Consider the following 24,271-nt stretch of genomic DNA (forward strand, 5'->3'; position numbering starts at 1 on the left):
TGGAGAATAGTGAATAAATTGACATGACTAGATTTGAAGATATGTTTCATTCTTTGTATAGGTAAAATTATGTCAGTTTAGGAAGAAACTTGAGGGCAAAATAGACAGTAAATTTTAGAAATGCACCACCTCAAATTTGACTACCTAGATTCTGTGTGAAATACTTAGATACATCATTAGAGATGTACTCTGAGAAGAAAAACTAATATAAGAGAAAGAAATGGGATTGAGGAAACATTGATGAGTAAAGAAAGTGGTTAAACTTACTGCTAAACTGACACCAAAACAGGAGGGAATGTAGCAAAGTGCCTTACTCAAGGGGGAAGGTATGGACCTTGTTTTACTCCGTAAGGAAGAAGCTGCCTGTCCTGGGCTTGGCTCCTACCCCATCCTCCCTGGTGGCACGTCTTAGCCCTTTACTGGCAGGCTGCAGCAGACAGGATTCAGATAGGGGAGTAGGAAGTGTCAGATCTCCTCAACTCACTACCAAGTGTTAATCAACTTTTGAGAAAAGCTAAAATCAACAGGGAGGCACCAGACTCACAGATGAAGAACATAAACTTGAAACAGAGCTCAGTGATTTTAGAGAAGAGCTGCAACGACAACACTATTTTCACTGATAAAACTAAGGCATGAGGGGCGCCTGGGTGGCTCAGTTGGTTAAGCGACTGCCTTCGGCTCAGGTCATGATCCTGGAGTCCCGGGATCGAGTCCCGCATCGGGCTCCCTACTCGGCAGGGAGCCTGCTTCTCCCTCTGACCCTCCTCCCTCTCATGCTGTCTCTCATTCTCGCTCTCAAATAAATAAAATCTTTAAAAAAACAAAACAAACAAAAAAAACCACTAAGGCATGATTTGCCTTTTACGTTCTCCTGTCACACGTGCATAGTGGATTTTCCAGGGGCTATACTACAATGACAGCATGCTGTAGTGAATGCAGAAGCAGATACGAGCATCCAGCTGTCTTCTATTCAGCCAGGCATTAAAATATTTGCAAAATTGTTAAACTCTGCCACTCTCCTCACTAACTTCTTTTTGTTTTTTTATAAAAGAATGATGTTAACCTAATATTGGTTTATTATTTTCAGATGAATTAATATCTTTAGTTTTTTTTTTTTATTTCTAACATGGTAAATATTGATAAATGTGACTCACATAAACATTCTTTGGAGGGTCCTGAGACCAAGAAATTTAAGAACATCTAGGAGGACAGAATTAGAATATATCATTTGCAGTGTATTAGAGGAAAAAAAAATTAGCATAGTCTTCCTGAAGGGGTAAAAATGGGAAAAAATAAAAAAGCATTTTATTTTTATTTTTTCTAAGATTTTATTTATTTATTTGACAGAGACAACAGCGAGAGAGGGAACAGGGGGAGTGGGAAAGGGAGAAGCAGGCTTCCCGCGGAGCAGGGAGCCCGATGCGGCTCTATCCCAGGACCCTGGGATCATGACCTGAGCCGAAGGCAGACGCTTAGCAACTGAGCCACCCAGGCATCCCACAAAAAAGCATTTTAAAAAAGGAAGATTGTAGAAAGAGATCAAACAGTGTAAGTAGATGGTTTTAACTTACCAGAAGATACCATCAGAGCATCTTTAAGAATTTAAATCCAATCTATAAAGACATTTTAAATTATACTATTATACTCCTATACTAGGGGAATGAAAATAAAGAGGAAAAAATGGAAGTATCGATCCTAATAGTTTACAAAATAGAATTCAAGATGGGAAAAGCACGAAAGGGACAAAGAAGTGCTTTACATTAATAAGCTGACCAAATCTACCAAAATTATTGACCAGCCATTGATTTGAAATGTGTGATCAAAAGCAAAACAGAACTAGATCATGAAATGGGCAAAGCCATAATCACTGTGGAAGACTGATAATTATATCATACACACCAAAATTAGCTGCCTGTGTATGGGCTGAGCATGGTCCACAGGTATTTTGTCTGTTACACAGTATTTTTTTTTTAAGTGATAAAATGCCAGTTACTATTACTACAAAACAAATCATCCCAACACTTGGGGTGTGGAGAGACTCAGAAGCGGGGGTGACTTGACAGTAGGGACTGGAGTCCTCTACTGCTGGTTTATTGACATGTCAGGTGTCTGGGATTGCGAGACTTAAAAGACCAGAACTGCTGAGCAGAGGGCCCACATGCGGCTCTCCATGTGTCCTGGCTTCACATATGGCAGCCTCAATACAGCTGGATTTCTTAACATGGTGACTCAGGGCTCCAAGTACAGTATTCAAGGAAACAAGGCAAAAACCTCATCACCTTTTATGACCTAGCCTCAGAATGTGACCATGCCAGTCACATAGCATCATTTCTCCCATATTCTATTAAACGGTTATAAACTACTTACCAGGTTTAAGAGGGAGGGACACACACACCCTCCATCCTAATGGGAGGACTGTCAAGTTTATGGACAGGTTTCAAAACCCCTTCAGCCTGTGGCCACACATTGATTTACATTTCCTTCAGATGCACAAACACATTCCCCCTTTCCAAAGATCCCACTCCCCCACCATGCCCCACCTCACCCTTCCAGAGTCTAAATCTGGTCCAAGTGCAGCTAAACCTCCTCACTCATGGTTCCTCAGTCATAGCTCTTTGAGTATTTGGACAGTCTTCTGCCAGGAGAGATTAGGAAGGAGTAGTAGATAAATTTTTGAGCCACCTAAGTCCTAGTTCTTTTGTATTCTCTCTCTTATTGACTAAAAATTGATCAGTTCCCTTTTTTTTTTTTTTTAGCTTCTCTCTCTCTTTCATTATTTTGGATAAAATAAACCATTGATCCTTCCAGCATCCTTCATGGGAATCTACTTAGCCAAATCCACCAGTGGCAGGTATTTTCCCCATTTTCCTTGTCACCACAGCCAAGAGTTTCGCTAAAATTCTGCCACTTCATCCTCTACATTGACCATCTCCTCCAGACCCTTCCAGCTCCCTACTGCCACCAGTCTCAAAGCTAGTACCATGTATTTTAGGTTTTTGTTACAGTAGTACCCTAATGCCTGGTACCAGATTTTGTATTAGTTACTATTGCTCTGATAACAAAACACAAAACTTAGATGTGTAAAGCAGCAACCTAGGATGACTCAGAAAACTAGGATCATAATGCCTACACATGGCCCTTTATGTGGTTTGATTTCCTCACAACATGGCAGCCTCAGGCTAGTCAGACAAAGAGGGTGACTCAGGACCCCAAGCACAAATATTCCAGCAAACAAGGTGGGAGGGTGGTGGGGGACTGCATCTCCTCCTTTGCCTGGCCTTGAAAGTCACACTTTGGGCTGTATCATTTTGGTCCGCACAGTCACAAGCCTGCCCAGAGTCAAAGGAAGGGGACAGGAAGAATGTCCCAGAATTTCTCATCTGACAAGTTGTTCATAAAGAAGACAAAGAAATTTAGTAAATTTGATTATTCCTTGAATTGTGACCTCTTAACTACAAGTGTTGGATTTTTTTCTTTAAACCTTTAAAAAATAATTTATACCATTGGTTTGTTGTTGTTTTTTTATAGGGATCATGAATATGCCTACAGGATGGATTTTTTTTTTTTTAAGAACTAATATATGAATAAGGACTTAATATAGTTTGGAATAAAATTTCCAATGATAGCATAATGTAAATTTTTTAAATGCTGTGTGTCAGCCTAGGTGAAAGTAAAGCTGATGCTTCTAGTGAGTGATTTGTGTTAGATGACTGACTCAGTAAGTGGATCTAGTGATGATGGGCATGATATTGAAATACTATAAAGAGTTGGACAAAATTGTTTCATTAAAGAAAATTAGGAAAAAACAATGTTTCTTAAATATGTGAGTTTAAATATATATGTACATGTTTATATAAATATGTTTGTATTCTTGAAAGTTTATTCACATTAAAAAATTTTTTTAGATCTCAAGTGAAAAAATAATGGACCAAGTATTTGAGGTTGCCTCATACTAAAGCATATAACCACTTTAGAAAAATGTAATAGTGATATGTGATATCAGTATATACTACTAAATATAAGTAGTATTCCATATATACTTTTTCCATCATGGAAAGTTAGAGTGCTATTTTTTTTAATGAATTAGATTGAACTTCCTTTATTTATATTTTTGCTATTGCCTTATTTTACTTCTAAAAACTCTGTTTTTTATTTATTTTTTAGATTTTATTTATTTGAGAGAGAGAGACAGTGACAGAGATAGCAAAAGAGAACGAGCGGGGAGGAGAGGGAGAAGCAGGCTCCCCGCAGAGCAGGGAGCCCAACATGGGGCTCGATCCCAGGACCCTGAGATCATGACCTGAGCTGAAGGCAGACTCTTAACCCACTGAGCCACCCAGGTGCCCCTAAACACTTTTTTTAAATGCCATTAGGAAAATAGCTTTTAATTCTCTTTAAAATTCAATTTTAAAGGCTTTCATATGTGGCTACATTAATCTAGAAACCTTATTAAAGTCTACAAAATGTGCATTTCTCGGAAGCAAGATAATTGAATTATGTACAGCGTACGTGTATCTTTCTAAATGTGTTCTTCAGGTTTTGCCATTAACTTGGCATGATTTTCAACAAATTATCAACCATTAATTCTCTCATTTTTCCTATCAGAAAGCCACTGTTTTTATCTTTTTTTTTTTTTTTAAGTTTCTGTAATCTTTGATAGTCTTTGGTTTAAACATAGGGAGGTAGACTTCCAGTTCTTTTGACCTTGTTCAAATGATCTGACTTTTCTGCACCAGTCACATTTTAAAATTGGGGTTAAAAATGTCTCTTCCCCTTATAGCCCTCTGCTTTTAACAGTGTAAAATGCTGAGCAAGTAAAAGAATTAAAGGTACTCAAGTAAAAACAAATAATAGTTACTTTAAAAAAATATTGTAAACAAATGTTCCAGTTAATCTGATATAATATACTCATTTTTAGTACAGAGTTAAGCTGAAGCATTCAGCAAGCTTAATATTTTAAAAAACTTTTAACAAACGTTTAGTAATTGTGACTTACTGAAAATTGTTATGGAAATTTAAAAATTAAGCATGTTAATAAAATTTCATTTGATAAAAGTAGTATGCAAAATATTTTTTTAAATTTTTATATGATGTATTAATTTTGGCTTATGTTTACTTAGGAATAAAATGTTTGACTTTTACTGTAGAAATATTTGTTTTAATGTTAATATTAAGACCATAAAGTATTTTCAGATTAAGTTGAAAGTTTTAGAATATTCTGGATTTGTTTTTGCCAGTTTTTAACCCTTGTTTCCATCAGTCATTGCTGAGAACATTTTATATTTTAAGTATGCCCTCCAATTAACAAAAACTGTCTAAGTTGAAGTATTGTGTGTTGATGCACTCAACCAGAGGTTTCTAACCTTCCTAACTATGAAGCTGCCTTACGGAAACATAAAATGGACATGACAAGGGCATTTTCCATAAAATATACCTGTCTTAGAACTCATACCATTTATATTTCTTATTAAAATATTTTCACAGTTCAGTGTATAGCTTTTATTCCCAAAGAATCCAATAGAAAGTAAAATTCTAAGCTGCCTCTGAATTTCTTTCTACATAATTGTAGTCTGGATGTCATTAACACTATTTCATACATGCCTTTTCATGAATTAATATAGTTTCCATTTTTAAGAGTTAAGCATCAGTATGCACCACCATGTTGCCGTGCTCCTTGTTTAGTCATTTTTCCTTTTCTTGTTCACTTCTTTAGCATTTCTGCAGTTAGATAAAAAAGGACCACAAAAACATCACTTTGATCAGCCTTCGGTAGCACCAAGGAAAAACTACTCTTTCACAAGAGAGGAAGTGAGACAGATTGATAGGGAAAATCAGAGGCTTTTGAAAGAACTGTCAAGACAGGCTGAAAAATCAGGAAACAAAAGTACGATTCCTAGAAGATCGATTGTTCATCCCCCTAAGTTATATCATAGTGCCCTCAACAGACAAAGGGAACAACAAAGGATTGAAAGAGAAAATTTGGTAAGTAACTAAAATTTTTTAGTCATCAAAGAAAATGAATTGTAATGATTTGTAAGGCCAGCTTATAGGAAACCAGATACAGCCACATTTTCAAACTTAATTATGTAAAAGTAAGTATAGATATGTATGGTATGAAATACATAACGAGCTGGAAGGTACAATATGTGCCTTTTTTTTTTTTTTCATCAGACTATCTTTTAAGGGAACATTAGATGAAAATACTGAAAGCTCTCTTGTTTGGCTAGGTATGTTAAGTCAGACAGTAGTATGGGAAATGGTATTCCATGGGTCAGATACACGTATCTTCTGTGAAGTATTCAGTCACTAGCCAAATCTGTTTCACTGGATTGTATCCTTGTTGGGCTGCTACTTGAATGTATGAAAGACACTGATTATTAAAAATCACAAAGTTAACATTTCGGTGTTCTAAGGAATATATATGGGGACTGTTGAAAATCTTCACATTAAAGACTACTCTTGGTAGCATATCATTTTCTTCATAAAATTGCATTCATCATAATTGCTGATGTTTACTGAGCTCTAAACTAAACTCATTGTTCTAAGTGTCTCCAAATACTAGCTTATTGAATCCTGCAATAATTCTTTCTGGTGAGTATTGTTCTCATCCCCATTTTACTGATAGAATAACTGAGACCAAAGGGGACAAGATAACTAGCCCAGGGACACAGAACTCCTGAGTAAGGGGCTGAGCCAAGATTTTAAACACAGGTATTGTCTTAAACTAAAATTAGACCTTAATGAGCACGTACATTCGGAGCTAAAATAATTGATAAAGCTATTTTTAAAATGACTGAAGCAGTTTTCAGAATTCATCCTCATTATATTTCATCACCAGTATGCAAAGTAAAAAGTAAAAAACTCCTATTTAACCATATGCTTACCCAAACTTGTACCAACTCTTGTAAAAAATTTTTATTGCCATCACTAATTTCAAGAGTTGGGGAGCTGGGAGATGTATTTACAGAAAACAGTGAAGTCTGGCTTACCCTGCATGTGGCAACGAGTAGGGAACAGCAAAGTAAGTTGAAACGAGGTTGGTGGGTAATGAGCTACAGGATAGCTTTCTGCACATGACTGTAGCAGTTTTCCAAGATTCATTCATGAGTTTTGAAAATTTGAAATGATGTCATGAACATTTGGGTTTACCTTTTTTGTCTGTTTTTACTCTCCCACATGACTCTGGAGCCTGTTTTATTTAACAAGCAATTACATAGTGCATAGTAGTTTACAAATTTTAGGTCATTTAATCCTCATAGCAGCCTAATGACATAGTGTTGTGATGGAAGAGAAAAGGAGGCAGCACGGGTTGTAGGCACTTGCTCGAGGTCAGACAGGTAGCAGGAGTGTATGTGGGTTACCAGTTTGGGGATTACTTTTTTTTAACAGCTTTTTGAGATAATACACATACCATAACCATTTAAGGCATAGAATTCAATGGGTTATTAATTTTGTTAAGTTATAGTAAAACATATAATGTAAAATTTGCTATTTTAACTGATTTAAGTGGTCATTTCAGTGGCACCATCAGTATTTCCCAAACTTTTTTCATCACCCATATAGAAACCCTGTATCTCTTCATAACTCTCTCTTCCCCCTTCCCCTCAAGTAATCTGTTTTCTGCTAATCTGCTTTCTGTGTCTATGAAGTTGCCTATTCTAGATTTCGTATAAATGGAATAATACAATATTCATTGTTTTATGTCAGGCTTATTTCACATAGCATAGTGTTTTCAAGGTTCATCCATGTTGTAGCCTATATCAGAGCTGCTTTCCTTTTTCTGGCTGAGTAATACTCCGTTATATGTATGCACCACATTTTGAATATCCATTCATCTGTTGATGGACATTTGGGTGATTTCCACCTTTCGGCTATTTGTGAATAATTTTGGAGTGAACACTGACATATAAGTATCTGTTCAAGTGCCTCCTTTCAGTTCCTTTGAGTGTATATCTAAGAGTGGAGTAGCCGGATCATGTGGTAATTCTGTGTTTTATCTTTTTGAGGAACCTGGGTTTACTTTTGAACAGTTGAAACCATTAATATATAATGGCTACTCTGTGTATGACTAGGATGAAACCTGTTAGCTTCTGTTTACGGATTCCATCATCCCTTAAATCAGTTGTACATTTCAGCTGTTTTCAGAAACTGGAGAATTACCACTGTTTTGTTCTTTTTACTTTGCATACTTAGTAGTTTGTATATGTGAGCAATATTTTTGTCCCATTTGATAGATCTCATTTGGTGTATTTGAGAACAGTAGAAATATAATGTGAGCCACATGTGTAATTTAAAATTTTTGAGTAGTCACATTAAGAAGGTCAAAAAAAACAGGTGAAATTCTGGTAAACTACTTTATGTACTGAATAAATTCAAAATGTTATAATGTGGAACCAGTGAAAAAAATTAATGATGAGATACTTTACTTTTTTGGGTACCAAATCTTTGAACTCTGTTGTAGATTTTACATTTAGAGCTCATCTCAATTTGGACTGGCCATATTTCAATGCTGTGTAGCCACATGTGGCTAGTGACCTCGGACATTGCAGCTCTAAATGAAAAACTAATTGATGCAGAAGTGAAAAAAAGTAACTTAAAGCTGAACAGCAAAATAAAGATTTTATTATAAAATATTATTTGTTATTACAAGGAGAACTCATCTTCACATTTATGTTTAACTCTTCAGTCTCTAAACAAAATAAAACTTTTCTTGGCTGTTCCTACAATTCTTCATAATGACTGATTAATTTTTCTTTTTTAAAAATCTGTTAGAAATTTCCATTGGAATTGTGTTAAATTTATATTTTAACTGGAGTGTTTGGCACTCTTAAAATACTACCATCCCATAGTATGTCTTTGCATTTATTCAAGCCTTCTTTTTTTTTTAATTCAACCCTTCTTAATATTCTACCTTAGTAAAGTTGTGTGGTTTTCTTCAAAACTATATATTTCTGTGCTATTGTGCATGAGATTTTTTTATTACATTTTCTAACCGCTTGCTTTTATAAACTCTTGATTTTATTTATTTTATAATCAGCTACCTACCAAATCCTTATTTAGGTCCACATTAGCTCTAATAGTTCCTCTGTATGAGCTGATAAACTTTTTATTGTTTGCTAGCCTGTTCATAATCAAACACACATGCATGCGTACACATATCTACACACACAAGCACTTTCGTAGTTATGTGTCAAATGTGCTGCACAAGCAGGGTCCATTCCTTTACATTTTTATGATTTGTGTTCCTTCATTTATTCCATCTCTAGTGATAGAGACCAATGCAGATGGCTGACAGACACAATGGCTAAAGCAGTTCTGTTCCAGTTCTCTTGAGGTTGTTAGCCATCCAGAGGCTATTTAGACTGACCATTCAAAACAAATCATTCTGTGTTGAGTAGGTAGAAAAGGAGGGCAGGGGCGCCTGGGTGGCTCAGTTGGTTAAGCGACTGCCTTCGGCTCAGATCATGATCCTGGAGTTCCGGGATCGAGTCCCGCATCGGGCTCCCTGCTCGGCAGGGAGTCTGCTTCTCCCTCCGACCCTCCCCCCTCTCATGTGCTCTCTCTCTCTCTCAAATAAATAAAATCTTAAAAAAAAAAAAGGCAAAGATACTGTATAAAACTGAGTGTGCTGTGCTTTAGAGTTCAAAGCATACTATTAATCTTTATGGTGAAGTTCACAGTCTTCATTATATGTTTCAAGAGGCAAATAATTAAATAATTGCCTTTCCTTCTCATTCACAAGGGAAATAAATAAAAGGAATAAAAAAGAAAAAGTAATCTTATCCAATAGAGGGCGTGCTTGCTACATAAAGACTCAGTAAGAACTTGTTAATTTCCAAAAGGGGACTCATTTTTTAATTCATGAATTTTGACATATTCATGTTAAAGCATACCTCTTTATCTTCATTTGAATATAATACGAATCCTATTTTCATGAAAGAGCACCCAGAATAATCTTACCAGAAGGCGAGGGGGTCATGTGAGTGAGGGTACTTAGTTTATATTTCTTTACTGTCCAAAAGAAATGAGATTATTTCATTATCTCAAATGTGTATCAATTTCCTGAGCTGTGAAAGAAGGGGGTGAGGAGTAATTGAAGCAAGATCAGGGAAAGAAGTAAGGTTCCTGAAGGAATGTGTAAGGATTAGAGCCTAGAGTTCAAATGGAGCCCCAAAATATTTTTAAAGTAAAAGTAATACATATATAAATTCAGAAAATTCAGACCATTCTTAAAAACATTAAATGAAAAATAAAATCCTCCTTCCATCTTCTGTTCTTTGCTAGTCCAGAAGAGGAATTTTAGACCTCTTAAATAGAAAATGAATTAAGGGGGTGCCTGGGTGGCTCAGTTGGTTAAGTGTCTGCCTTCGGCTCAGATCATGATCCTGGAGTCCTGGGATGGAACCCCAGGTAGGGCTCCCTGCTCAGCGGGGAGTCTACTTCTCCCTCTCCCTCTGCCCCTCCCCTATGTTCCCATGCTCATGTGCATGCTCGCAGGAGCTCGCTCTGTCTCAAATAAAATCTTAAAAAAAAAAAAGTGAATTAAGGGGAGAGTGATATGTTGTCACAAAAATGAAGATTTATAGTAAATCTCATCCCTAGTGTAAGGATTCAAGTGTGAGTGTTGATTAATCTCAGTACCTTTGCTCTGAGATCAGTCTGGGTTTCCTTCTTTGGTTATTGTCTGTGTCTCCTTTCATAGAAGAAAAAAGCTAATGATAACTAAGTTTGACTTCAGTTGTAGAAAAATAAGAACCGTTCTGGTTTTCCCTGACTACAGAAGGCTTGCTACCCTTTAATGTCCTTTAGGGTCTTTGCTTTATCACTTCAGAAAAATCAAGCACTTCTCCTCTGCTGCAGAAATCATTAACATAATATTCATTTGTTTTTAACTTTCTATTTCCAAAGAGGACAGGATTCAGGCTGGGTTAGTTTTCTTTCCAAAAAGAATAATATTTCCTAAATAGAAAAGAAATCTTTGGACAAACTATTTTGGGACTCATTGTTAGAATCTGATTAGAGTAGCAGTTCTAAGATTTTATAAACCACAAATTGGTTAAGTAACCATTCTTGCCATTTCTCAATTGATGAAACATAAATTTGTTTAATGTCTGCTATGAGCTATATGTAAGACACCGGAAGGAATATAAAAATATATATAAAATATTGTCCTGTCATATAATTTATAACTTAGCTAGGAAGATAATACTATTATATGTCAAACAACTAGAAAATATACAAAACAGTGTTAATAATAGCATTAATATTTAATAACTATACTGTATGCCAGGTATTGCTGTGAACATTCTATATGCATTATCTCACTGCTTACAACTGACTCTTGGAAGTTATTTCATTGTTAATATCCATATCCAGTCATGTTGCCTGTAATCAGTGGCCAAGCCAGGATTTGAATCCAGGTCTTTCTGACTAGGGAACTTATATTTCTGGTCACTAATACAAATGTTAAAATATTTTAAACTGTCGGGGCGCCTGGGTGGCTCAGTCGTTAAGTGTCTGCCTTCGGCTCAGGTCATGATCCCAGGGTCCTGGGATCGAGCCCCGCATCGGGCTCCCTGTTCTGTGGGAAGCCTGCTTCTCCCTCTCCCACTCCCCCTGCTTGTGTTCCCTCTCTCGCTGTGTATCTGTCAAATAAATAAATAAAATCTTTAAAAAAAAAAAAAAAAATTTTAAACTGTCATTGTTAAAGTTGTACCCAGAAGTTCTAAACAGTTGACTAGATTAAAATGTATCTACTTTTGATTTTAGGATTTAGACTGTAATCAATACTCCATATTTTGATAGTCTCTATAAGCAAGAGCTATTTCTATTTGATAACCCTTAGGTTTTGCTTAGCTTGTTATATTCTTATGAGACATACAAACTCATATATGATATGTTCCATGTGGTTTGGATAGCAATTTCCCGAAGTTTCTGCATATAAACTTGGTAAGTGACATATCAGGCCAACAGAATGGGTTTATTCTTTGCCTTATTGTCAACTTATTTCAAAACTGATTTTGATCTTAATGACTTTATATGTTTTACATCTGATGAATGCGCATTACAGTTTTCTTAAAATTAAAAAAAAAAATCTAGCCAAGTAAATTTAGGAAATTAGTTTATCTAAAAAATAATGAGGCTTCTACCAGCAAAAAATCAAAATTAGTAGTTTAACTGCACATACCAAGTTTTCCGTCCTCTCCATCCTACCGTCCACAGCTCAGGGAGTAGTTAATAGGATAATCAGCACAGCCAGTGTGGCTCTGCCCAGTAGAATGCACTGACAGTGTGGTGCATAGGAGGTTTCTTAGCTAGTTGTAAATGTCTCGCAGTAGTGTTCTCTTCCCAAACTATAAATTACTTTACAAGGCAGTATTTTATATTTTTTTCTTAATATCCCTTCCAGTGTCTTACAGAGCTCAGAGCAATTACAAACTGTAGGTTGAAAAGGTATATAATCTTAGGAGGTTTTGCCCCTAAATTATACAGCTTCTCTGTGTGCAACGAGAGAAGGACAGCATGCTATGATGTGGCAAGACCATGGACTTTACAGATGGAAGCGTGTTTATTTTATTTTTTTTTTTAAGATTATATTTATTTGAGGGCACACAAGCAGGGGAGAGGGAGAAGTAGGCTCCCTGAGCGTGGGGCTCGATCCCAGGACCCTGGGTCGCGCTTAACTGTCTGAGCCACCCAGGCACCCCTGCAGCCGTGTTTAAATCGTAACTGTCAGCTCAGCAAAGAAAACCACTAACGCTAGTTGGGTCTGACTTCCTGAGGGAGTTAACGTCTGTTCTAGCCTTGGAAGACTAAAAACTGAGAAAGGCCATTTCATGCACAAAAAAAAAAAAAGCTGGCAGGCTGAGCTCTCTGTTGGTCAGTTTACTGCTTCCTGTGCTCTGTACCTCTGCCATTTGTCTCCAGGCTCAGTTCATTTCTGTTAAGACCTTCCTTCTCCTTTCTCTAAACAGCTGTCCTCCGGAATATTTTGACTTGTTCTACCACGATCTCACACTTCTCTGGAATTACTCAGAACACCAAATCGAATAGAAGGGCGGGGGTGAGACTGTAAGAGCAAACACGAAGTTGAGAAAAAGTTTTGGAGATGATTGGTGGCCATGGTTCATTATGACATGAGTATACTAAATGCCACTGAACTGTATGTTTTTAAATGGTTAAAATGGTAAATTTTATGTATATTTTGCCACAAAAAAACCCTCAGTTGAGGCAGAAGGAAAAAACAGATTGCGCGAGAAAATTTGTCCTGTGACTGAACTCACGAGGCTGTTTTTTTAACGAGAATCCGAGTGCTGAACAACATTCTCTTTTTAAATGAAGATCGCCTTGCTACAGAGATAGTTTAACTCAATAAAGAGATAATAAAACAACCATAGATCAGTTCCTTGATCTGTTTGGTCTGCTTAAATATTCCTTTCTCAACAATGCCTGTCAAAATCAAGCAAAAGAAACTTTCCACCTTCATATGTGAGGAAAGAAAATAAATTTGGAATGTTACTCATTAGATTCTGTTACTGAATCATATTAAAATACCATGTTACTGGATGTTATGTTGCCTTGGCTAGTTGGTTTATATATCCTTTTAAAAGTTTTACATTCTAGGGCGCCTGGGTGGCTCAGTCATTAAGCATCTGCATTCGGCTCAGGTCATAATCTCAGGGTCCTGGGATCGAGCCCCACCTCGGGCTCCCTGCTCAGCGGGGAGCCTGCTTCTCCCTCTCCCACTCCTCCTGCTGTGTTCCCTCTCTTGCTGTGTCTTTCTCTGTCAAATAAATAAATAAAATCTTTAAAAAAAAAAAAGTTTTACATTCAAGAGTAGTTGATTTTCAAACTTCTTACCAGTAAAAGCTTTTTCTTCCAAACTAAATTTGATGCGGAATCTTTAGTATATAAAGTATATAAAACAGGTGACATGGAAAGCATGGAGGGGCCGATAGTGGGAGTGGGGGACCTGAGAGCCCTGGGCACTTGGCCTCTCCTCAGTGTCCTATGTTAGGGCCCAAATGGAAAGTAAACAGCTTGAAAGCCAGGGCTCTGTAATCATATACGAATTTATAGTAGTTTAGATAGGTTTATGGTGATTTCTAGGGTTGAACACACTGGGCTTTTAGCATTATATTACTCCCATTATGTCCGTTCTGTGGTTTAGGAATTTCAGCTTATAGCACCTTTCCTAAGACTGTAAGCTGACGTAAAAGAGAGATGTGCCTGTGATCAGGTTTTAAAATCATAGTGGTTTTACAAGATAGGTGGACCCTTAGATTTTTCTGAAAGTATATTTTTTTCATATAGTATCTCAAAAGTGATTTAAAATCTGTAATATAAGGATCTATCAAGTATTTTCCTATTTAACACTAATTTGAAGGAATATCTGTACCCCTATGTTTATCACAGCATTATTTACAATAGCCAGACTATGGAAGTGGTCCAAGTGTCCACTGAGAGATAAATGGACAAAAAAGATGTGGTATATATACAATGGAATATTATTCAGCCATTAAAAAGAATGAAACCTTGCCATTTGCAACATGGATGGATCTAGAGAGTATAATGCTAAATGAAATAAGTCAGAAAGACAAATACCATATGATTTCACTGATACGTGGAATTTAAGAAACAAAACAAAGGACAAAAAGAGAGACAAGCAAAAAAGCAGACCCTTAACTATACAGAACAAACTGATGGTTACCAGAGTGGGGGCTGGGGGGATGGATGAAATAGGAGATGGGGATTAAGAGTACATTTATCATGATGAGCACATGAATAATGTATAAAATTGGTGAATCACTGTATTGTACACCTGAAACTAATATAACACTGTGTTAACTATACTGGAATTAAAATAAAAGTTTTTAAAAAGTATTTGCCTTTTTAAAAACTTATTGCTGTTATTTTGCTAAGTTATTACTATAACTTACTGTTTATTGATACTTACCTAACATTGACTTTCAAACTGATTGTCTTTAAATGAAGGCTTTATTGAAAAGGCTTGAAGCTGTGAAACCAACAGTTGGTATGAAACGCTCTGACCAACTGATGGACTATCATCGCAATATGGGTTATCTCAGCTCATCACCGTCCTCAAGACGAGTGAGATCAACTCTTGGCCAGTATAGCCCATTAAGTAAGCATATTCAGAATTATTTTGTATTTATGTTTGTGTATTTCATCCTTTTTTAAAAATATAACGTGCGGGGCGCCTGGGTGGCTCAGTCGGTTAAGCGACTGCCTTCGGCTCAGGTCATGATCCTGGAGTCCCTGGATTGAGTCCCGCATCGGGCTCCCTGCTTGGCAGGGAGTCTGCTTCGTCCTCTGACCCTTTCCCCTCTCATGTGTTCTCTCTCTCTCATTCTCTCTCTCAAATAAATAAAATCTTAAAAAAAAAAAAAAAAAAAATATATATATATATATATATATAACGTGTTATTGGATAGAGTTTAAAATAGCTGACTTCTGGAGTGCACTGTTATTTTTCACTGGAATGTTTTGTCTTTTGTTAGTTCACTTAATTTCAGGCTTCACTCACAGCATGTAATGGCAGCATAGGAAAGAAACCTATAAAAACAGTTGAAAATATCAGTAGTGTCTTCGATAATGGAAAGACTTAATTTCATTACATTTATTAAAGGAAGAAATGAGTAGATAACGCTGTTTAAAAGCTGCTGAAACATTCCCCCTAACCAGTTAAGAACTATTGTTAATATCTTCCAGCCCTTATATGTACTTTGTCTTCCTCACTGGATATCTAAAACAGGAATTAGTCTGTAGAGTCATCAGATATAATCCCTCCTGATGGTTGATCTGTGATCCGCACACACCCAGCTCATGGTATATCCCAGAGAATGTAGCATGCAGTGACCACGTAGTGCGCTAGGGTATGTGACACACAGAAAGGCTGGACATTCTCATGTACAGAAGTCTGTGCTGTTATTTCACGGATGCGTTCTAAACTATAAAAAAGAGAAGCCAATATTAGAAGAACGTTGGACCCACATAAAATGTCCCAACTCCCCAGTGCTCATGTGAGTCTTAAACACTCACATGACTAGTAATTCCATTCATTCATTTCATTCTTCAAGCATCACTTCCTTGGTATAATTAGTGACCAGGGTAGGTTCTTGTTCCAGTAGTTCATACTTAGCATTGTGCCTTGAATGTGGTAAATTATTTGTTGAATAAATTCATAAATGGTTACACAAAGTTTTTTTTTGTTTTTTTCACTTGAATCAATTTAGCAGCTTTTTAAAACCTTAATTCCCATCCCAAATCTATTGAATCAGAATCCCCTAGTGTAGAGTCTGGGCATGTTTATTAATACATGTTTAATTTCCACAGGGAATTCTGAAGTGCATTCCTGTTTGAGAATTATATTAGACTAATAAAAATGCATGTGAGATAGGGAAGAAAAAATTATTCTGGACTTTAAATTAGGAGAGGAAGTTTATCAGGTGATGATGTATCTATTTAGTTTAAATAAAATTATTTTTTTTCTTCATATATTTTCAGGAGGAGCTTCTAGAACCTCCAGTGCTACCAGTGGTCTCAGTGGTCTCAGTTGTAAGAGTGAGCGACCAGTTTTTGACACGTCAGGTGGCCTGTTGCTAAGACCTAAGCCCCCTAATGTTCGTACAGCTTGGTTATAAAAACTTTTTGCTTTAAGCATTGTTCATCCAGTTCTTATTGAAGTGCTCTTGTACATTACTACAATTCTCTGTGTAAACATCTCTAATTTAAGATCTACAACGAGTTGTAATTTTATTGTAATTCAATGCAAAATTGTTCTCAAAAAGACAGTGTAAAATCAGTGTTTCCTATAAGGATGTGTTTCTATGAGATGTATATGTATTTGATAGAGAAATGGTAGTATGCATGTATATTTTCTCAACATAGAAATTGATTCAGCTCTTATACTGATGAAACAGTTGTGATAATATTGCTATAGCACATTGGACCCAAGATGTTAACGATACTGTTCTTGTTTTATGTGGTTTTTTAGAAGCTTTAAACCATGAGCATAGCTCCTAAATTTGACTTTTTCTCTTTGCTCCAGAATTTAGATGGTATAATTCATAATTTGATTGTAAGACTTGATTGTACACTTTCTTATTATGAAACAGAACTTGAACTTGTTTTCATTGGGGGAGCTGATTTAGATTTGGTGAGCAGATTGAGAGAAGCTTGTGCTAGGGCAGTCCTTGTGATTCACCAAAGGCATCTACTACCTCTGTATAAGTGTGCTGAGTTAGATCTGAAAAATGTGATCAACCATTCCAGACCATTTCAAACTGTGAGTATTAGGAAGTTCAACTTGGAAGGCCCTCTTCCATATTCTTACACATTGAGGTGAAATACCACTGATGATTCTGAAAAATGAGGTAGACTTTAGAGCTACAGTCCACTACATTGTGAATAGGTTGTCCAAGGACCAGATATGACCATAAGCAAATAGTTGTTGAGCAAAATAGCACCACCAGTTTGAGGAGCCAAGAAGCAGATCCTCAGTTGTGTCTGAACAGTGTTTTAAGTGATACTGTTGACAAGTTGTGTTATGTTTAGTGTTTGCTGTATTGAGAGAGAAGATAAGAAGTGCATGGTATTGAAGCTTTAGAAATTCCAACTACAGTTTTTAAGAGCTGAGAAAGAAAACTAAAATATAAATGGTAAAGGAGAAATATCACACATTTGTTGAGGCTCCTTTAAATGTCATGTAATATTCTTGTATTGTTTGGTTTGGGCTTTTGGGTTGAATCCTGGAAGTACCATTTTTTACAATGCCACTTTTGAAATCCTAGTAATCTTAATGGAATTAGTAATGGCAAATAGGGTGTCATGTAGTTGACTTTTGAAATTAGAATATTTTTCTGTCAACCTGTGGGCTCTCATTTCATAGAACAAAGTGTATCTCAGTTGTGGGTGCTTCTGCTGTCTTGGTCATCATTGTTTCATTACTGGCCTTTTCAGTATACCTTTGGAATGTACTGGAAAGTTTCCATTTTAAATGCCAAATCTTTTTTTTAAAACAAATTCTGGATCTGTAGCCACAATAATATTTGTTGTTTATTTTTCCAAGTTAGCGCAAGCTTTGTAGCATGTTTTCCTGAACTTATTTTTCTTAACCACCTTGGGCAGTAAGCCAGACTGCATTTTGCTAAACTATCAGTTCAGAATTTCTTGGTATTAAGTTGGTATTGATGGATTTTTGTCTAGGATAGGGCCTGTGAAGTGTGGGAACAATGGTGTGAAAAAAAATTCACATGACCACAACCTGGCTGAGATTTTTCGCTGCTTTCTTTATGCTGTAATGTTTGTTGATTGTTATTTGATGCTGTGTTCTGGTGACCAGGTTCTTAGATCATTTAGTGCTCTGCTTTATTTATTAATTGTAGTTATACTAAACCAAGGGTGTCTTGTTTTGTGTTTTTAGCTTATTGCACTTTTAATGTTTGTATAACAACTTATCTTTACAAAGAGTTAAGATAATGCTGAATTTAAAACTCAGCATTTGGACACCTGCCTGATATTGTAAGCCAGTTTTTAAAAATTGGGTTTTAAGTTGTTAGGGAAAAATATATGTATATATGAAACCTTTAAAACCTTTTACATTCATAATGACATTGGTCTCTGAATATATTTTATATGGCCTTTGCTGTCCTATGTCCAGATACAACACAAAATTTTATAGATAAAGCTATACTTTGATTTTAGATACTAATTTAATGCCTTTAATTTTTACTGCTTTGACAAGGGAGGTTAAGTATTGCTGATATCAGGGATTCAACTTGAAGTAAACGTTGGGAAGAGCAACAATATTCATCTTTTCAAGGCAGAATTTATAATTCTGTTGTCATTATTATTCCTATATGATAAGTAAAAATAGAAGGTTAGGAGTTGAATATGCTATTCTCTGATAAAAGTCAAGGTACTTTGAAGTTGTTATGGTTTAGGGACACTTTTACGAAGGAATCATAAGTATACTATTTTCATTTTCAAGAACTTATAAAAAGGTAAAGAATCATCTAGCACTGTTATATATTTGGTTCACTTGGACCTAATACATACATTCTTTGAAGATTTACATCTGCAACTAGAAATTATACTAATCCAAGATCTAATATTATTAGGCAAGATTCTTACTGAGAATTATTCTCAGATCTGTCAAATGTTAAACTAATGCTGCCTCCTAAATTTTAATAAGATTTTATGAAAGATTTTGAACTATTAAGATTATTTCCTAAGGGATAACTGTTATCTCACACTTTCCCTACTTTTTTTTCAATTTCCATTAAAAAGCTGCATTCTCCAAATAAAATTTTTCTGTTTTGCTTACAAATGTAGTGTAATGCAGTTGTTTTCAAACCATTAACCCAATGTCCAAAATGGATATCTAGACAACTTTAAAAAGAGGTCATTGTGATGCTTGTGTGCTTCTCATCTTCAGATTCAAATACTGCACACTATGAAAAGTATTATGACCAATAGAAAGTTGGAGACACAAGTTGAATTTATTTTAATTACATTCATAAAATGTTTAATATCTTAAAAGCCAAAATCTTAACCTATACGTGATTGTATACCATCCTAAAAAATGTTCCTAATGGTAATGGCTACTTTATTTCCATGAATAAATTAGTAATAAACTTAAAAATCAACATCTTTTTTTAATTTCCCAGTCTGTTACATGTTTTAGGCCTGAAGAATTAGCTTGACATAGTGAAGAAAGAAATGAAAGGATTAAAGATAACTGAGTTTGATCCTGTACCCATCTCTCAAATGCATTTTCTTTTTTTTCCCATAAATTAAGTGTCAACTGCATTTTATTGTTCCCATTTTAAAAATTAGAATAATAACTTTTATGTGCTTTTACAAGCCTAAGAATTAGAATGAAGTTGGAAGGAGGAGAAGGTATTAGCTATTTATATCTTTGAAAGTATGACATTTATGTGGGAAAGAGTTTGCTTATAATTACATTGTTGGTCATTATCTCTTCAAACCACATCATCTAATTTGTTCTGTAAAATTGCTATAATGCTGCATTGGACACTCTTAAAGCCTCATGGAATTTTATTTATTTATTTATTTATTTTAGAAAAGATTTAATTTATTTGACAGCGAGAGCAGGAACACAAGCTGGGGGAGTGGGAGAGGGAGAAGCAGGCTTCCCGCAGAGCAGGGAGCCCGACGCGGGGCTCGATCCCAGGACCCTGGGATCATGACCTGAGCCGAAGGCAAACGCCCAACGACTGAGCCACCCAGGTGCCCCAAGAAATACCCTTTTTAAAACTTGCTTTTAAAACATCAGTTTAGGGGGGCGCCTGGGTGGCTCAGTTGGTTAAGCGACTGCCTTCGGCTCAGGTCATGATCCTGGACTCCCTGGATCGAGTCCCGCATCGGGCTCCCTGCTCGGCAGGGAGTCTGCTTTTCCCTCGGACCCTCCCCCCTCTCATGTGCTCTCTTTCTCATTCTCTCTCTCTCAAATAAATGAATAAAATCTTTTTAAAAAAAAAAATCAGTTTAGGAACTGCTCAGTGATTTATTCCAATGGCATCGTTGTTATTAAACCCTCATAAAAAAAGGTCCTAAACTGATTTATGAGGGTTTAATAACAACGATGCCATTGGAATAAATCACTGAGCAGTTCCAGCAGTAGTGTATTTGAGCTCCCAACTGCAGAGTTCAAGATTGCTTACAGCAAATGAGATTACGTCATAGCAGAAAGTTTTGATTTTAAAGTTCTGGTGATTGTTTTTTTAAGCCACTGAGAGATTTCTGGAGCCATCATGATGCAGTCTTAAAGTTCTGTGTCTGTTTCAAAGTATACTTCGTTAAGTTCAGGTAAGTTGCACTATTTAAATATTCTAAGATGATGTTTTTAAGAGTTTACTGTTTTACAAAGTAAAACTTAAGAGGTAACATGTCATTAATTTACTATAATGAGACATGGGGATTTTTCCCTAGGGACCTAATTTCACATCTACTGTTTTAAGATGGTAAAAAAAAAATTTAATCACCAAAAAACTATTAAAAACTATGGTTCCAAATTCTTAAGGTATTTATGTTACAATGATAGTCTTTACCAACAATCACACATTTATTTCATGTATTTGGAAATTATAGCTGATCTCCCAAGTTTGCAGTATGCTTTGTTTATTTTATTCTGAGAATGTTTTATTTCATGAAGAAAAAACCTGGTACTAAGTAAATATATCATCTTTGCATGTAGTTATGTATACTAACTAGAAAAACTTAATTCTACCATTAATTTGAGAAGATACAATTTGAAATTATATTTTGGGGAATGTGAGAGGGACATGAGAATGGCATTCCGAAGATTTTGTTAACTGTTTATGTAAATATTACAGAAAGAGGCACAAAACATAAATTGTTGCTGTTACATATATTGTATATTGTTAAAAAGCAAACACGTGCATCACCACTAACCAGATCCAGAGTTAGAATATTGCTAGGACTCACAAGATCCCCCGGGTGGGGGGGAGGGGGCGGCACTCCCTACTGGTCATGACGCTCTTTGCCAAAAGTAACTACTATCTAGACTTCTAACACGCTTGTGTGGTTTTGCCTGTTTTTGTCATACGAATAGAACTAGATTCTTTTGTGTCTGTCTGCTTTTGCGGAGCATATTTGTTATGTTTCTGACATTCTTTCATGGTGTTGCATGCCGCTCTAATTCATTTGTTCTCATTTCTGTATAATAGTCTAGCATATGACCATACCAGGATTTATTTATCCATTCTGTGGTTGACGGACCTTTGAGGTGGTTGCCAGGTTTTCAGTTATCACAAGTAATGCTAATATGAAGATTTTCTGTAGATGTGTCTTGATTACATGTGCCTGCATTTAGTTGGCATGTACTTAGGAGTGGAGTTGCTAGGTTATAGAGGCCACATGGAGTTTTCTAGCGTGAGTGTACCAGTTTACTCTCCCAGCACAAGTGTACTAACTAGTTCCTGTTGACCATGTCCTCACCAACATTTAGTGTCAGTCATTTCCATTTAACCATTTGGGTGGGTGTGTGTGCAGTATTATCATGTGATTTGATCACACTGCTCTAATAGGAGATTGAACACCTTTTCGTGTTTATTGGCCATTGGGGTATCTTTTGTGGAAGTGTCCATTTCTTGTTGACTTGTAGGAGCAGTTACATGTTCTGGATACAATACAGTCCCAGTGTGAGTTGTGTTACAAATATTTTCTCCCCGTCTGGCTTGCTTTCTCACTATAAATGATGTCTATGGACAGAAATGCTTAATTTTACTTTAGTCCACTTTATCAGTCTTTTATATTTTTATAGTTAGTACTTTTTTTAAATGTTGGATTTTATGAAATTTTCATTTACCCAAGCACATGAAGATATGCTGCTATATTGTTTTCCAGAAGTTTTGCCTTTCACATTTAGTTATGTAGTTCATGTGGCATGTTGTCTCCTTTTCATGAATGATACCCTTACCTTAATTATTGGCTTCCTGCTTTATTCTTTGGGCTTAATTTGCTGTTATTTTTCTAATTCCTTGAAATGGATGTGTAGTTCACTGATTTTCAGCCTTTTTTTTTTTTTTTTAAAGTAAACTCTACATCCAATCTGGGGCTCAAACTCACGACCCCAAATCAAGAGTTGCATGCTCTCCTGAGTCACCCAGACCCGCAGCCTTTCTCCTTTTCCAGTAGATGCATTGAAGGCTGTCAGTTTCTTCTGAGCATAGCTTTAGCTGTTTCCCACAGTTTTGATAACATGGTATTTTTCTTTTCATTAAGTTCAAAATATTTTCAAGTTTCCACTGTGATTTCTACTTTAATTTTTTTTTTTTTTAAGATTTCATTTATTTATTTGACAGAGACAGAGAGGGAACACAAGCAGGGGGAGTGGGAGAGGGAGAAACAGGCTTCCCACAGGGAGCCCAATGCGGGGCTCGATCCCGGGACCCTGGGTTCATGACCTGAGCTGAAGGCAGTCGTTTAACCAACTGAGCCACCCAGGTGCCCCTGTGATTTCTACTTTTTAACCCATGGGCTCTTTTAGAATATACATATATATCTACATATACACACATATATATATATCTACATATACATATATATACATAGATAGATAGATAGATAGATAGATGATAGATTTAAGAGTGATCATGCCTGCAAGCATGGGAGGGGGAGAAGGAGAGAGGGGGAATCTTAAGGCTCCACCACACTCAGAGTGGAGCCCAGCATGGGGCTCAATCACATAACCCTGAGATCATGACCTGAGCTGAAATCAAGAGTTGGATGCTTAACCGACAGAGCCAGCCAGGCGCCCCTAGAATGTATTTTTAATAGGATGTTTTAAAGTTATGATTCTGTTTTGGGTTTATACGAAAAATTGTAGAAAAAAACTTGAAACTCTAGATCAGGGGTCAGCAACTTTACAACCCATGAGCCAGCAGCCTAGTGTCTGTTTTGTGGCTTTTACCTTTTTAATTGGTTTTTTAAAATTAGAAGAAATATTTATGACGTGAATATTACATGAAATTCACATTTCAGTGTTCATACATAAGTTTTCCGGAACGCAGCCATGCCTCCTTCATTTTTCTTGTCCAAGGTTGCTTTTGCAATATGGCAAAGCTGTGTTGTGTCAAAAACCATTTGGCCAACAAAGCCTGAAATATTTACTGTCTTGTCCTTCCGAGAAAGAGTTTGTTGACCCCTGCTCTGGATGGTGTTTTCTTCCAGACAGGATTTACTTTTGCTCTTGGCAGGCAGCAAGGGTGCTTGAAGTCTCAAATCGTGTTAAAACAAGATGGAGTGGGCATCAGTGACCACAGGGGCTATAGTTCCCATACTCTCTTATTGTTACAGTGTTGCCCTTTGGGGTAACACATGGATGTTTACCTCGGAAGGCCCTGGATTCTGGGTTTTGTCATTTTTTCCCCAAGAGGTTTTCAAACTCTGTTTCTAGTTCCTCATCCCTGCGGCTCTGTTTTCCACATACTGAAGATCCCCCCCCCCCCCCCCGGAGAAAACTGACCCTCAGATACTAGGCTCATTTCTCAGGGTTGTCTTCCTCCAAATCGTGGCCTTGGCCCCATAATTTCACGTGCCTTATTAGCTCCCCAGTGCCTTCAAGCAGATTTTTATTGTAAATACTTTGAACCCCTTTTCTAGTTTCTTTCAGAGGGAGCATTGTTTGCATTACCTAGTCTGCCAATATGGAAATGCTTTATAAACCACAAACACACTTGGTTTTTTAAGAGAATTCTTAGAT

At 36.4% G+C, this 24,271-nt stretch overlaps 1 protein-coding gene across 4 annotated transcripts in view; it reads left to right on the plus strand.

The window, feature by feature from the left end:
* Positions 1–18,501, plus strand: part of CFAP97 (cilia and flagella associated protein 97) — a 37,162-nt gene extending 18,661 nt beyond the window's left edge. For 3 of the 4 annotated variants that reach the window (XM_045879648.3, XM_045879647.3, XM_064585695.1), the window contains exons 3-5: positions 5,714–5,982; positions 14,995–15,145; positions 16,528–18,501. In XM_045879648.3, coding sequence (XP_045735604.1) covers positions 5,714–5,982; positions 14,995–15,145; positions 16,528–16,664 — 557 coding nt within the window. In that variant the 3' untranslated portion in view covers positions 16,665–18,501. Of the gene's footprint in view, positions 1–5,713; positions 5,983–12,974; positions 14,940–14,994; positions 15,146–16,527 lie in introns of those variants that run through there. The other variant, XM_054508563.2, reaches the window with a different exon arrangement.
* Positions 18,502–24,271: the final 5,770 nt, after the last annotated feature.

Source organism: Mirounga angustirostris, unplaced genomic scaffold (genome assembly GCF_029215605.1).
Source record: "Mirounga angustirostris isolate CCGP_5_RB_7025 unplaced genomic scaffold, mMirAng1.0.hap1 SCAF_2, whole genome shotgun sequence".
Taxonomy (NCBI): Eukaryota; Metazoa; Chordata; class Mammalia; order Carnivora; family Phocidae; genus Mirounga; species Mirounga angustirostris.